Source organism: Adelges cooleyi, unplaced genomic scaffold (assembly GCF_023614345.1).
Source record: "Adelges cooleyi isolate 19-005CV unplaced genomic scaffold, UGA_ACOO_1.1 ACOO_flye_CR_arks_rails_tigmint_CR_PRNA_9, whole genome shotgun sequence".
NCBI lineage: Eukaryota > Metazoa > Arthropoda > Insecta > Hemiptera > Adelgidae > Adelges > Adelges cooleyi.
In genome coordinates this window covers 5,469,696-5,486,337 of record NW_026096579.1, presented here as the reverse complement: position 1 = coordinate 5,486,337, position 16,642 = coordinate 5,469,696, and the positions used below count along the sequence as shown (strand labels likewise).

At 30.1% G+C, this 16,642-nt stretch overlaps 2 protein-coding genes across 4 annotated transcripts; both read right to left on the bottom strand.

The window, feature by feature from the left end:
* Positions 1-1,825: 1,825 nt before the first annotated feature.
* LOC126846507 (uncharacterized) lies at positions 1,826-4,273 on the bottom strand. 3 transcript variants are annotated; one of them, XR_007686895.1, is made up of 4 exons: positions 4,068-4,260; positions 3,713-3,839; positions 2,906-2,987; positions 1,826-2,613 (listed from the first exon to the last, which is right to left on the bottom strand). XR_007686895.1 is itself a non-coding variant. In XM_050585978.1 (3 exons), the coding sequence occupies exons 1-3, from the start codon at positions 4,114-4,116 to the stop codon at positions 2,454-2,456; spliced, it is 336 nt and encodes a 111-aa protein (XP_050441935.1). In that variant the 5' UTR covers positions 4,117-4,273; the 3' UTR covers positions 1,826-2,453. The 3 variants fall into 3 exon arrangements, 1 of the variants encoding a protein (XP_050441935.1); XM_050585978.1 differs by lacking the exon at positions 2,906-2,987 and having other exon boundaries at positions 4,068-4,273; XR_007686894.1 differs by lacking the exon at positions 1,826-2,613 and having other exon boundaries at positions 2,644-2,987; positions 4,068-4,242.
* Positions 4,274-7,706: 3,433 nt separating this feature from the next.
* Positions 7,707-10,471, bottom strand: LOC126846505 (lipase member H-B-like). Its single transcript, XM_050585975.1, is given in 7 exon segments — positions 7,707-7,830; positions 8,054-8,286; positions 8,363-8,539; positions 8,542-8,613; positions 8,856-9,007; positions 9,834-9,993; positions 10,353-10,471. Coding segments are annotated over 7 exon segments (846 nt in total). The 5' UTR covers positions 10,402-10,471; the 3' UTR covers positions 7,707-7,827.
* Between the last annotated feature and the right edge of the window lie 6,171 nt (positions 10,472-16,642).

The following is a 16,642-nucleotide window of genomic DNA, read 5'->3' as shown; positions in this document are numbered from 1 at the left end:
AAATAACTGTATTGTTAATTTACATTTTACATTTCCTCTTGGTAATAGTAAGACGTACCAACTCCGGCGCAGATCTGTTCGTCTCCAAATAAAAATCACCACGTGCACTAATAACAAAACACTCTATTGACTTTGGATTGGTTTTTAGGCGCTTAAAAATTAGCTACTCGGGGTTGGCATCGTGTCCCATATAAGATTGATATCCGGAACTGCAACCGCCATTATTGAATTCATCCCAAGAACCGCATTCTACGGCTTGCATAGAATTTCTGTGGTAAACGGAATCGGCGTAAAGTAAGTACGCCCTCGAATGACTGCAGCAAACTAAAAATAATAAAGCACAAATTTAGCGAGACATAAGCGATCACAACTTACGGGGTAGTAATATATTATAAACATCATTGTCAACCCATGCCGAAGGCACCTAAAATAAACACTAGGTTGTATTAATAAGCAATAGGAAAATTTGAGATTATTAATTGAAGACCGAAGGGCTAGACAATTTTTAAGGATAGATCTGAGGAGGGTTTGACCCCCATGACATGAAAATAGTTCAACTTAATAATATAAGATAAAATCCTGGCCCAATCTTTGTTTAAAAATATTGTGTTATATCATAATGTATCCATGTATTTAATAAACTTGGCAATTAACATGGCGTACAGGGGTCGAAATTGTAATTTTTGACTTCCGATATTGGTAGCTATAGAAACGCCACGTTTTCACGCTTTGGCTATTAACTTATTTCTCAACATTTGGGCTTATATGCGATTTTTTATGCATATTTTAAACTTTTTTTAATCGCCTGCGTATTTAAGTGTACATGTCAATAGTTTTATGATAGAAAAAAAAAAATGTTTAGTCGATGAGGTTGGCTGAATGACAATCTAGCATCGCACTGAATTGGTTTAAACAATGTGCATGCGACATGCGGCCTGTCATTTGTACCTGCATATTATTTTCGGTTTTTTATGCCATACTACCTACATGTATTAATATCAATATTATGGAAACATTTATATCTGACTGCGTACAAAAATCAGGGTCACGACTGATGTGTAAATATGTTTACAATGTCTATGTATTTTTGTTTATTTTTATTTTCAATTATTGAAATTTTGACAACGTCGCGTCGCTAGCAAACACTGGTATGACGTTGAAATGTTTTGTCTATCTACTATTTTCACACAAAATCAATAGGTACAAGGTTAAATAAAAAAAGCTATTTAATTTGCAAATCTCTAATGGCACCAGGAAAGTTGGGAGGCCGATGGAAAATTCACGTTATTAAACCAGAATAGGTACTTCTCAACTATGGTCTTTTGGCATACGTGGGTTAGTCATATGGTGGCTTCATAATTATTAACGCTGAGAAGATCTCGAAACCCTCCTATTATCTGTCCAGTTTCCCGGTGCTACTCATGGATGATTCTAATATACAAGATATATTTCTTTAAAAGTTGTTATAAAATAGCGTGAATTCAATTCGACTACATGTAACCTATGTATGAGTTTATTATCTTTCTTTAGTTAAACTGTTTTTGAAAGAAAACCAAATTTGGAAGGGCATATTTTGGTAATTTTTGGACCATGGCAGCTAACCTAACATCACTATACTTATAACGGCCAAAATAAAAACCCTATTAACGTGAAACACATACATTTACTGGCTTTGAATATATCCATAGGCTGAAACCCATTGAAACATCCTGGTCGAGGCGCCTTTCCACCGTCGGGGCGAAAGTCAGCGTGTCCAATCGATTTTGAATAACCTCCCGTGCCTGCAGATGAATGAATCACGTCAACAAATAAAGCATCAGTGGATCTAAGACGTTGGGTATTTATTTTGAAAATTTCAAATTCGGGACACGCCGGATCTAGGGCTGCACAAAAAACCGATTCACGGTATATATTGAATCATATTATAATATAATACAACACTTTAATGTTTTTTTACACGGCACAGTCCGCATGTATATCACCTGTTATCCTGCCGATTTGGTCTGACCCAGTGAAATGTGAACCGATAACTCCTGCGGTGTGGGCGCCCAGACTATGTCCTATTATATGAATGTCCTTTAGGCTGGATTATTTCCAACTGCATTATGTTGTGTAACAGCCGAGCTATGATAGCGCCAACTTCTTTGGTAAAAAGGGCAGCCATCGGGTAAGTTTGGCTATTGGCCAATTCTACCCAGTCGGCCGTTATCACGTTAAATCCTCCAACATCCACGTGTGCTTTATAAACACACCAATAATAGTTGTAAAATGTTGGAGAAAATATAACCCCGCTAGTGTACAATAGAACATTGGTCATTGAAAATAATAGCTGTATACGTTCCCCTATGTGTTTTTGACCAAGTACACATTTTCGACAAACTAAGCGTTACGGTTTTCAATTAATAAAGTATTACAAGTATAAAAAAACGAAACAATATAATATATTATTTTGTTTAACCTTTTTTAACGCAGGTAACGCCGTCGTCTTCGTACTCGGTCGAATCGAGCCAACCGTGAACGATGATTTTGAGAGACAACCCCTCAATCCAATACTTAAACAATTCTTCTTCCTGATTTAATTTTAACTCCGCTGGATTATTATTTCCGCAATTTCTAAAATGCGGCAGTATATACAACAATACAAATATTGAAAATATAATAATAATATATACTATAGGTGTACATAATAACAAAAGAAAATTAATAGACGATTATTATATTTTATATCATTAAAACATTACAAAAGACCCAAAAGCTTATGCAACTCAATGAATTAACCTAAGAGATTTACATTATTAATTGTCATTATAAAAACCTAGCGTTGACTATTAAAATTATAACTGTAATTATTGTTGTCTACTTAGTTACATGGACCCTATTAAGCTTGTAAAAGTATTATACGTACAATATAATTTTCCAATGACACAGCTCAAATTTATGCTGTAACACGCATCGAAATAATGATTTTCCAATTAGCATTTTGACAACTAAAAGAACAATAACAAATATAATGCATATGGACTCATCACCGGGAGGAGGCCTAGTTTGGTAACATTTTTAGTTTGCACCGCATTTAGGTTTCAAGATAGGTCTAAGGAGGATCGGTTGATAATTGATAAATGAGGCTTTTAAACGCTTCTATCTTTAATCAGAGGCAGGGGTTTCTACAGCTAAAACATATTGTACGTTAAATTTATTATCTAGCCTGACGTCCATAAGAAACACATTACTATCGTAAACTTTATAGCGATGCGTTTGACATTTTTATAATTTTCAAATTTTAGGTCTCAGCGGTAATGAATGTCTATAGAGTGACTGAATTCAGAATAATAAAATGCAGTGTTAAACTCCTACCATAGTAGAAAATATTGTGCTACCATAGTCGAGTTAAGAGTTAAATATAGAAAACACAGTAAAACAAGCTGAGCAAAAGTCTGTTGTGATGCGATGATGATTGTTATTTTTGTGGTATACCGTAGAGGGTTTATTTAAATATTGCATTATTTTGTTTCTTTACTATAATATTTAACCCCAAGGGTTGCTTAATTTTTTTCTAGGTAAAAAACACAATTTAAAAAAAAAATTCATTGGAAACCAATCGGCGATTTCTTATTTTCGATTTGTATCTACTTAATTAACTGCATTCACATTAATATTGTTTTGAAATTAAACTAAATTTCAGTATTTTAGTATTTTACACGTGTGTACGTACGAATTCCAGTAGAGAAATTTTACATGTTTTTCTGTGGCACCCATCACTGTCGTTTCGAATCCCAACTTTTTTTTTAATGCCAGCGTTACCAATTCATGAGTGATTTGCCATCCGGCACCAACATCCGCTGTAAAATAATTGAATTCATCATAACACAATATTATTAGCGTTCCGAAAGACACACAAAAATACACTACAGAAAGGTTTTTGATATTTAACCGTGTTCTGTTGACGTTGTGTAGTTGTATATTATATATAATATTATCATAATCGTTTGTCTAGTGATGTTGCTCCGGTGCCCTATAGCTGTTTAATATTAATAGTATTGTGTTTAAACTAATGCATAACATAATACCGTTGCAATTAGCCGTGATCTGCAGAAGAATGACTACGGTAATGAACATCGTAATACTTGGAATGACGTGTAGCAGTGTTCTAAGTATGTCTAAGTACTATTGACGTCTGCCAGCAATTGCCCCATATAAGTTCACTTCTCTAAATTATTCAGTCACGCCGTTATTGTTATCCAATACAGGTGCCGAATACGCGCGTTTGGAAACAAATGGCGAACCGCAATAGGTATAATATTATAATTATTGTTATGTACTGTCTACTGATCTGGGTTGAATGGGAAATTCGTATGTGCAATTAAAAATTGAACGACAAAAATGCACACTTGCCAGTGTTTGGTAACATGCGATTATCGCGATTATCTACAAATCTATTTTAATACGACTATAATGCAATACTAGAATTGGGTACATATTACACACACGCCAAAATCAAAAACAAATTCATATTATATCATCACTTTAAGTTTAATATTGTCATGTTATGTTCATTGCATTGGTTTGTCCAAAAAATAGTAGCTTATAAATGTAATTAATAAAGCTTGGCATTCTATTTACTTTGTAATTCAATTTGATGCAAAGTGCCAACGTAAATTTGTAAAAAGCTTAATTCTAAATAGCTTAATAAATTGTTGGTACATATGTATTAAGTATCTTTCAGGTGCTGATCTGTAGATGAACTACATGAGGAAATGTTTCAAAGGTTCACAAAATATCATGGTTCGAAAAAACACACATAATTGTAAAAACAAGCTTCAGCTACGCATTGAAACTAATATCACAAATTGTTTCTACTTTGTAATTAAATTTGATGCAAAGTGCCAACGTAAATTTGTAAAAAGCGTAATACGAAATAGCGATAAAATTGAATACATTTTACACTATTTTTTTCTACGGTGAAAAAAATACTACATATGTTTCATTTTATAATCTTTTTTTGTTTAATTTCAAGTAATAATTCTAATAATTATCCAATAAAATGTTTAAAACCAGAATTTATATTATAGGTTTTCTAACTTGTGGGGAAAGCGCAATTTCTTGTGTGCAAAAATCTGGACCAAAAACCATGTTATTTTTTACTATTAAGATTAAATGACATTATAAAAACGGGGTAAAGATTATTGTGTATTTTATTAAATAACAAAGAATAATTAATACAAATTTCTAGATAATATTTCTAAATATAAGTTTAAAAAATTATTTCAATTTTTATTTATTTATTGAAAAAACTGTTGCCGGCATAACTTTTACCTTGTTTAACTCGAAAAAGGGACATTCTTTACTATTACTGTATATTTGACTGTGTACTTATATACTTGATTTGATTGGTATGCTGACATATTTGTTTTTATCATTGCATATTTGATGAATATAAGGGTATATGTGCAATAGGTAACCTTGTATATTTCACTCATGATTTAGTTTTAACATTAGTTACATAAATTCATTTTTTATAACTAAAAAAAATAAACATGATCGTATTACTCATAAATAATTTTAGAAAATCGAAATTTTAGTGTTTAATCACATACATTGATACATTGGTATCTGCTCGGTTATAAAGTGAGCTATAATATATATATATATATATATATATATATGTATATAAGTATAAAATAATACACTTTACATTATTGTACTAAATATAATAACAATAATTCTAATAACATAATTTTGAAAACATTTTTACCAAGTGTCTTATCCAAATACAAATATTAATATACAACTTCAATGACCCGGGTTTTTCACAGTAAACCTAACAGTAGGTGCAGAAAATCAAGAAGAAAGTCATGTTTTCACGGTCGTCCGACGTGAAACATCAAATAAAAATCCGCATCACAATACTTTGCAAAAATTAAAGAATAATAATCACATCGATTATCAAGACTAAACACAATTTTTAACTTTGTATTAATTTAATGTCTTAAAAGTAAATAATTTTGTCATAATATGAAAAATATTTAGTACAGTGGGCCGGCGCATATTGGGTCGAGGTAGGTCACAGGTCCACAGAAATTATTATAACTATAAAAGTGATAGAAATACAAATATCGATAAAAGTGTTGAAATTGCAATAATATGCTTAAAATTGTATTTTTACTTTTAGGGTAGTTACGATTAAGGTCTATACGTATGTCTTCATTAATTTAATGCCGTTGTTGCCCATTTATCATTTATTTACAATACAATGAAAATATTTTTCTGATGCCTATTGACTGTGAATTTACTCACAAATAGAGGCATAGAAATTCACAACGATCAAAGTGTAATTTTCCGCTTTTTTTTTTGCTTTTTTAATATTAAAAAAAAATATTGACTTAAGATTTTTAAAAAAGTTATAAATATTATAGTTTTACTCTAGGTTTACCTTGGTTCTAATTTTTCTAAAACTGCTCGAAAAAGATAACTAGAGAAAAAATGATCATCCCTTCTAGGGTGAAAGGTTATGGTATTTTTTTAGGTTTGTCAACATTTTTCAATAATCCTAAAAATGTTCTTACACATTTGGAACTAATTAAAATATTTGTAAAAAAAAGTTACAGAGCGCCGTAATTGAGGAATTAAAAGAACTTTTAAACTGTTGGTACATATTTATTAAGTATCTTTCAGGTGCCAGTTCTGATCTGTAGATTAATTACATGAAGAAATGTTTCAGAGGTTCACAAAATAACATGGTTCGAAAAAACACGTAATTTGTAAAATCAAGCTTCAGCTTATATCACAAATTGTTTTGTTTTTATATTTATACAACCTTCAATTCAACTTTGAACTGTAAAAACAATTAGTGTCTAAAACATAAATTAAATTAAATTCTTATTTCTAAGCTCTCGGCTTCGAGCTGAATAATAAATAGTTATTTGAATACGCTTTGTTATTAAGAGTAAATAAAATATATTTCATCAAAAATTTTACTTCAACATTATAGGAGAGTGAAACTATCTCAATAGGTAACCGTAATATTATGGAAGTACTTAAATAGTATTAATAACTATTACATACTTAATAACACACATTATAATATTATTATTAGATAGTCCCGTTCAAAAAAAAATAACTTAAGATTAATGGAAAATTGGCCATTGGCAATTATAATTGGATTAAATATATATTATGTATCTTAAAAGTCAAACACTGTTTGAATTATGTTAGCAATCTTGTTTATCTCATATGGAGGAGAGCTTGCGGTCTCCAAATAGAAATTACCACTCACACTAGAAACAAACAACAGACATTTAAATGCTCAATAATGAACAAATGTTCAAAAAAATACTAACACAAATACGGTATGTTATATTTAGTTAATATTAAAATATATATGTATACATGGGTATATTTAATTCATTTACTTGTATAAAATTTCGAAAATCACCATTTTTCGGTATTAAGTTATATTAAGATAAATTTAGGATTTTTCGTTACTAAAAGCCAAAGAGTTCTTTTTTAAAATTAATTCATTCGCTACAAAATGTACCAAATGCAAGAGTGTATTTGTGTATATGGACAGGCTTTAAGAATGAGTTAAAAATAGACTTGAACCCATATTTTTCGATTGTTTAACATATCATTATTATTCAGTTTAAAAATATTGGTAATCCAATATAACAGCTTACTTCCGTGACGCGCTGTGTCCCATGTACGTTTTCGGATTGTTTTCGCAATGACCTGTTTCGTAAAAGTCCCACGATGCACATTTTGTGGCCAACATAGACCGATTGTGATATACAGAGTAGGTATACAATTCGTATGCTCTAGCGTGAGCACATGTCACTGGAATAGACAATAAACAAGTAAGTATACGAGCGATGACCCGAATGAACTGGAGCGCCGAACCCCTTATACCTGATCTGAATAAGGATGGGTTGTAAGGAAAGGTAATATTATAAGGAAACCAATGCTATGGTACTGCTTGAAAATAACTGAAAAAACTTTAGGGGTACAGATTCGGCGCTACAACCTCCAAGTACATGTAGTATGTATAATGATGATTTACCCAAGCTAAAATATTCATTCGGATACCAACCAACCAACCAAACCAACCAAACCAATACGAACAACCAGGCTGTGAAAAAACTCCTCCGTTCGGGAAGAAGTCCACGTGCCCTAAGGATGATGAATACCCCGCCGCTCCTGCTGCCGTGTGAATAACATCCACGAAAAGGGCGTCGGTTTTGTCCAAATGAGGGATGTCGCCCTCTTCGAAAAGGGGCCACGCGGGATCTAAACCTGAAAAGTCATATTATTATACAACCGATGTAAGATTATCGATCATCGTTGTTTAGATCTAAACACACACACACACCTGTTATTCGGCCGATTTTGCCAATTTTGAAAGCAGCGCCGCAAGCTCCACAAACGTGGGCGCCTAGACTGTGGCCAATCAAGTGGATTTTGCCCGAATCGAGAGTGACCAACTGAACCAGGTTCTCCAGCATTTTAGCCATGACAGAGCCCACCCTCGGCGTCTCTGAAGCCGATTTGGATAATACGATTGGTTGCTAATTCCGCTCCAGTCCATAGTTATAACGTTGAACTTGGTAACATCCACGTACGCTAGAACGACAGTGTATAATGAACTTAAAATATGATATTATATACAAGCAACTAGTAAATATAATATAAAGCTCTCTACAGCTTACACGAGCATTGATAAAGTTTAAAAAATAAGTCAAATGTTATACTTTTGTCAGCCATATTTTGCTGTTTTTACAAATAGTATAAATTGATTGTCAGTTATTGCTATTTGATAAAAAGTGAATAATATATATATTATGGTCGAACTTTGATGGTTTTACCCGTTTTAATCTTAAATACTCCATAACAGTTTAGAATCGTTGCCCGCCAACCGTGTACCACGACTTTCAGATCTTCTCCCTTTATCCAATATTTGAGCAAATCCTTTTCTTGGCCTATCGTAAATACGATGGGATGTTCGTTTCCAAGATCGCTATTCAAATTAAAGTAATCAAATTAAAAGTGTTATACAAGCTTATTAACGAGATCCACCTGTATGATCTAATATTTTGAGGGGAAGTCATATTATAATCAATGCCCCCCCCCTAATGGTTCTAAGTATCATAAAAAGTCTAATTTGTACATGAAAATAAAAAAAAATATTGATTAACATACCAAACTGTTCAAACTCAATACTTAACAATGCCACTATTTATTTTTTATAATTCAAGACCTTGGGGCAACAACTAGACATGTCTGTTTTTGCATGATTGCTTGCAATATAATTTACTTTTATTTAGTATGACAGTCCTAGCATTGATTTTAAATACTAGTATTTATAACAATCAGTGATTCTGGCTTTGGATTAAATTTTTTAATTATTCGCAAAAGTAGGTAAGCAGAAGACTGAAAGTATGTTTTTAAAACTTTATTCTCTATTAACTCTGTCTAATTTTGTATTGCTTAAAATTTCAGGTATCTAGGCGTATAAAAAATAATTTATTAGGTATCGAACAATCAAAATACATTTCAACAAATTATTCTCTGTTCAATTAGTAAGTAGTTAGTACTAATATGGAACTGTTTAGTTTTTAAACGTTATTGGAACACTGTAAGTAATGCAAAGCGATTTGGCACGAATACACGAAAACGTGTAGAATTTTACTGGTAGGTTTGTTCTTTTTTTTAGATTTGTTCCTTCATTATCGTCTACCCTAGTTAGTACTGTATTTATCTTAATAATTCAAATGATAGACAACTTGTGAACACTTCATAATCAACAAATATACAATAATAATTGCAGCTCGTTCAATACATACCGATTCCAGTAGGAAAATTCGTAGGGAGTGTCGTCGTCGGAAAATAACGTCCTTAGGAATCTACCTCTTTTTGCCGTTACTTCGGTGGCATTTCCCGTGTTTTCGACCGCATTTTCCGTATTTTTTAAGACATTTCCAGCTGTGCCAATGTTTAATTGAGCTATAAGAACACAAACAGGGTTGATGCGAATCGTTCAATTCGATTAGGCGACGTCCTAAGAAGTGAACCGTAAGTCGTTGCAAATAAAAAAAAATGAATCGCTTTCTTCTATATTTGACAGTGCAAGATCAAACATATAAGTGTACGATCACGTCGAGCAAGTAACGCACTTATTTCCCAACAATAGGTACATTGTGCATAGCGATTGGCGTGTAATGTATTTTATTTATAATAAAATTAATTAATAGATTTTTTTTTATTTTGTGCGTTTGGCGTTTCCTTGATTAAATAGTGCAAGTCGGTTGACAGCTGTGGTACAACTATTAAAATTAACTTGCAGGTAAGAAAAACAAACTGACCGTCGCTTAGGTGGAATGTGACCAGGACTAACGCTATGGCTACGATCATCTTAGTTGAAAACTTGACCTCAGAGTGTATAACGATATAAGCACCTCATCCACGACCAACGACCACTGTAATAAAGTCATTGGTACGAATATTACCGACTATTTATTTTGCCGATAATTACATAAAAAAAAAAAAAAATGAATACTACGGTCTAGGATATATTAGTTTTATTTGCCGTCATTTGTTTGTTAATCTGTTCGATTTACAAATAGTTTGTGGAACAATATCAGATACCTGTCTGTAGTCTACATTAAACAAACAAAAATTACGATTGGGAGAAATCAAACACTGACCTGTTTTGTTGACTTATCGTCGGCCGACAGAAAATGAAGGTACACAAGAGGCCTAAATATAGGATTAAACTGGTGCACGTAATTAACATGCATTTGAATGTACATCTCCATTGCGTTATTATTATAACGTTTCCCTATCAAGTGCAATCGGCTAATACTGTCTGCCTATTTATACGACAAACACAACACATACAACAAAGTATCCAAGTAACTCCCCTTTACCGCCATTTGGCGTGTATCTAACGATGGCAACACTCTCCCATACTATGCCAGGGGTCTTAGTATGAAACCCAGAGCCGTAACTAGGGTGAGGCGAGCGAGGCGCTTGCCTTGGGCGCTTGATGCTGGGGGGCGCAAAAATATTAAATGGAAAAGTGTCTGAACAATTCATGCGCAATCTATTGACAGCGAAACATACTACACGTTCGCGACCTTCCCCTTAAGATAAAATATTATTGACAATATGATATTTTTCATTACTACGCACTAATCCGTAAACATAATACATATTATATTTTTAATACGTTCAATGCCCTTGTCGACGGGTAGTTTATTTTTAGTTTATATATTTATTTTTTCCTCGAAATTACGACGACGTTGATCGCCGATAAGAATAGTATACCGTTATTAGTATTTATTATTAGTTATATATTTTGTTTCATTGAAACCGTACGAAACGATTTTGTATACGGAATTATCGTTTTCGTATACGGATTTAACAATTCCGTACACGGAATTAACAATTCCGTACACGGAATTAACAATTCCGTACACGGAATTAACATTCCGTATACGGATTATTACGGTCACTATCGTTCGGAATAATTTTGTAAACCAATATAACAATATAGTACAATCATTATATTATAATTATTAAAATAATTATAATTTTTATCATTATTAGTATTAGTATTATTATTATAATTGTTTGCATTATCATTATCATCATCATCAATATTATCATTATTAGCATTATTATTATAATATATTATAATACATTTTATAATTTTATTGTTTAATACTTAAAAATTATATTTTCGCTGGAAATCAAATATTAATAACAATTCCAAATTATATAACTATGTTATGTTTTGGAAATATATTAAAAATATTTGTATTATTATTATTTAATTTTCAGCGAAAATAGTTTTTTAAAATATGTTAACAATATTAAATAATTGTTAACATTTCGTATGCGGAATTATCCGTATGAACCACGAAAAAAAAAACTCCGTACGAAAATAGAGAATCGAGCAATGTTAATATTATTATAATATATATATTATTTTTATATTATAATGTATAGTTTTATATTATATTTTATGATAGCTTAAACAATTATTTTATATTGTAAACATATCTTAAAAACATATTTTCGCTGAAAATTAAATAATAATAATACAAATATTTTAAATATATTTCCAAAACACAACATAACTAAATCATTTGGAATTGTTATTAATATTTGATTTACAGCGAAAATATAATTTTTAAATATTAAATAATAAAATTATAAAATGTATTATAATATATAATAATAATTTGTTTTGTGGATTATTGTTTTTTGAAAAACAAAAAAAAGTAAATCATTTTGCTTCTGTGAAAAAAATGTATAAATATGTATAATAGAATTATAAATGTATTTATTAACTCACTTATAGAAATCGGTGCTATCAAATAAATCTAGCATAGTTAAGTATCATATAACCATTTTAGAATATAATACTGTAATACATAAATTAATGTTGATTATTGTCAATGGAATATGTATGTTTAATAATATTAAAAACTGTCAATATTATAATATTGCAATACGAGTATAGTTTTAACATTTTCATACTATAATATTATAATATAATAATATATATATAATTATAATTATAAAAATTATTATATTAAAATTATATATGATATTATAGTATAAAAATGTTAAAACTATACTCGTATTGCAATATTATAATATTGGTAGTGTTTAATATTATTAAACATACATATTCCATTGACAATAATTCAATAATCAACATAAATTTTTTTTGTTTTCAAAGTTTTAGCACTGCTTTGTTTATAAAGTAGAGTAAAATAAAAATTTAGCTAAATAATGTTCTACTTCAACTACTAAACATGATGTTCTTTTTACTTTTGCATTGTAACCGGTTTTATAATAATACAAAGTAGTAGTACAATAGTCAATATATTGATAATATTACACCTACTTCACATTTTTACCTACAAATAATTATCACACAATTATTGTTGTGATTTTTCTTGAAAACCCATATGGGATTACTATAGTCGCCGTTCATCCGTCTATGTGCAGTGTGATTATTTTTTTTTGTAATATGACGTCTATAATAAAAAAAGTTAAGTGCTCGAAGATGACACAAGAGCAAAAAAAAGTGTTGACTGACTTTATGGCTGTACACCCTAAATTGGTCAAAGGGAAATTTAGCGACAATTTTTCTAACGCTATGGCGAAAAATTTGTGGGAAGAATTCGCATTGATTTTAAATTCAATGGAAGGTTCAGAAAAAATGTGGAAAGCTTGGCGACGAGTGATTAAAATTGTCTATCCACTCTAATTATAAAAAAAATTAAAAAATACCTATTTTATAGACATGGCATGATTTAAAATCGGAGGCAAAAAAAAAAACAAACAAAAATAATGGCAACTCGAAAAATCACTGGTGGTGGTAGCGGTGTAAAGGACTCGTTCACTGAAATTGACGAGGCCATTGTAGGGTTGATAGGGGAAGTACCTATAAGAGGCGATCCGAAAGTGACCGACTCTGTTGCCACTTTCAATTACAATGCACCTTCGACATCTAGTCAAAGGTATGAATAACGTTAAAATTGTTGCAATACATAAAATTAAAAAAAAATTTAATTTACATTAATAGTTATAACTTGTTTAGTATGTCTCAATCAGGTGATACAGTCGATATAATGGGTATTAACAATTTTGAAATTGATAATACAAAAAAAACTGCTGAAACGTAAGTATTTAATATTTCAGTTACAAATAATATCAGTAAAAATAATATTAAGTAAATAAAAAATAGAATGACTATAATAATTTAATCGACTTTAAATAGGTAATAAACTTCAAGAAAACATGTAAAATGTACACCAAATTCAAATATTTATAGTAATTTTATTTATATTAATACTTTAAAGAACAATAATCGGATGCTAATCCTACTGAAGGCGATATTATTATATGTCAAGAAAATGAGAGTCATTCTTTAATATTTAATACACCTATGAAACAACCGTAAATATAAATTATAATTTTTATATAATAGGAAACTTAATATTATGTAGTTATAATTAACTATGGGTTATTTTTTTTATGGTCGTTGTAGAATACATCCAAAAAATAAAACCAAATCGGATAAATTAGGAGAGGCAGCACAAGCGGTGAAAAACATAGGTGTGTATAGCGAGGCTCAGTCAACCTAAATTAAACCCAAACCTAACCTCTCAACATAAATGTAATTTGTTAAAAAAATAAAGTTATCAAATTGTTTCTTTGTTAGAAATACTTTAAAATGGTTTTTAAACTCATTACAAGTCTGACTTTATTTAACGTTATTATTTTAACCTTGAATGTGAATAATAAGAATAATAATAATAAGCCATGCAACAAATACACAAACATTACTTAATGCAATACTTATTGAAAAAATGAGATTTGATGTTACATAATATAGTCCTATGTACACGGATTTTCATATCATAATATTAAAGTAAAAAATAAGACCACAGTGTACTGTATAAGTTTTTTTCGATGTATTTTATTGGATTAATTAAAAAAATATATATAAAACACAACACACATAAATTTGGATGAAATCTACTAAAACAATTGTAGCTATTATTGGTGTTGTAACATTAGATTTATCTGATATATTAAAGAACGGAGAAATTATAATATATAAAAGTATGCGTTTTAATCAAATGTAAATTTTTACTCAAGACGGCTTTTTCTTCTAAATTTCTTCATAAATGTTTCAATGTTGAATATGGGTCTTCATGAAGAAAGAAATTAAAAAAAAATCTATGTCGCTTAATTTTTTATTAAGGTAGTCAACAAAAGTATTAGCATGTAGAATACTATTTTCGACACCTACAACTTTTTTACTTTTGTTCTGCAACAATAAAAAAAAACCCTAGAACTGGTTGGGATTTCAAATAGTAGATTGTTGCTCTCAGCGATACTTTGAAGTGTGAGAATTGGTAATTCCGTCAAGGTATCACTATAAGCTATTTTGGCATATAAAGATTCATAAATTGTTCTCTCCACATCCATTCCTTCTGTTTGTATAATTGTTAAAGTACTAACGTCACAGTTAATATGGATTTTTAAATGTTCACTGAACAGTTTAACTTTATCGTCACTCGGTAAAGCTAACAGCACTGTAAATTTCTCAAATTTAGCGTAAATTTTCTGATTTTACTTGGATCTGCCACCAACTTTGTTTATCTCTTTAACAAGAGTTAAATAATTTAAACATAACCGTAGCATCATCATTTTAACATTGAAACGAAATGACGATGGACCTCGTATAACGCACTGATGTGTTGTATTACTGATGTTCTCGGATCTAAAACCGTTTTGTAATTGGTATCAAAATAAGTTTTTAAGTCTTCGTGGTCCGAAATCAATCCAAATGTAATGAACAAGGTGTTATACAGGGTGCTTAATTAAGAATAAGACGCTGGTTTTCTCTTAAAATAATAATACACTTTTTTGTTTTGGGAAACGTTTTGGTTTTATATTGTACAATATTAAACAATATTCAAATTATTATTTTTTATTCAATTAACTTTTTAAAAAATAAATAATTTGCTTAAATTTTCGACCAGTGCGTAACCAATTTTGAATAAATTATTTTAAAGTTTAACATTCAGGACGGGACAAGTAGTGCGGTTGAGAAATGCGCAACTAAAAACGTATTTTTTTTATATTCAATATGAATGATTTTTCCATTACTATCGAAAATTCTTATTCCTAAATCATTAATCTTATCGACTCAATAATAACAATTAACATTTAACATAATTTTTCAATCAAGTCTAATTTTGAATTTCAAACTCTTTCACAACAATATGTAAAATAGTTTTTTCAACATTTTACAAATTTGTAGCTTTTTTTATTGGTTTTAAACGTATTGAATACCATTCAACGGTGATTCGGACACTTTTTGTAACGGTCGGCCAAATGTGACACATTCGTTACAATATAACATTACAATTTTAGCTTATGTCTCTACTGAATAGGTGTTACAGACATTCGTCAGGTTGGATACTCTTTTATATGCGCACGTCCTATTACAAGCACACACGTATCATATTGCATATATTATTGTACAGAAAATATTATAATATTATAACATTGTCAATCTATCTGTTGGATACGCACATGTATCGATATTGCCTACCTAATGCGCCGCCACCGTAAACGACTGATATAATATTAGAATAATTTTAGAATTGAATGGCTAAAATGTAGACAAAAAGTAGGTCTACAATACATTTTTTTTAAAATATCAACATGTATAATAATTTGTAAATGTATTGTATTATAAAAGCTCAACTATGTATATTGCAATTAGTTAACTAATGTCTGGCTAATAGCCTAGCTGCTGAAGCCATAATAAAAAATAAAATAATTATAAAATTAATTAAGTAAATAATAATTTACAACAAACTAATATAGTTTGCAAAATGAAGATTATATTGAAAATGGTCATAAAAGTAGTATACAGCAATGTACATTACAATATTTAAAAAATGATAAGTACACAACAAATAATCATATTTAATACAAATATAAATCAATAAAAAAGGATACACACAAAAATTAATAACATCTTTATATGTAATTCATTTTTATTAAAAAAAAAATACATTTTAAACATTGAAGAAATGATACACAACAAATAAGC

Excerpts from the sequence above, each read along its gene's own strand:
- LOC126846507 (XM_050585978.1), bottom strand. The coding sequence starts at position 4,116 with ATGTTCATTACCGTAGTCATTCTTCTGCAGATCACGGCTAATTGCAAC. Across the intron at positions 3,840-4,067 it reads GATCACGGCTAATTGCAACG|CGGATGTTGGTGCCGGATGG; the intron begins GTATTATGTTAT and ends ATTATTTTACAG. Across the intron at positions 2,614-3,712 it reads AAATTTCTCTACTGGAATTC|AAATTGCGGAAATAATAATC; the intron begins GTACGTACACAC and ends GCCGCATTTTAG.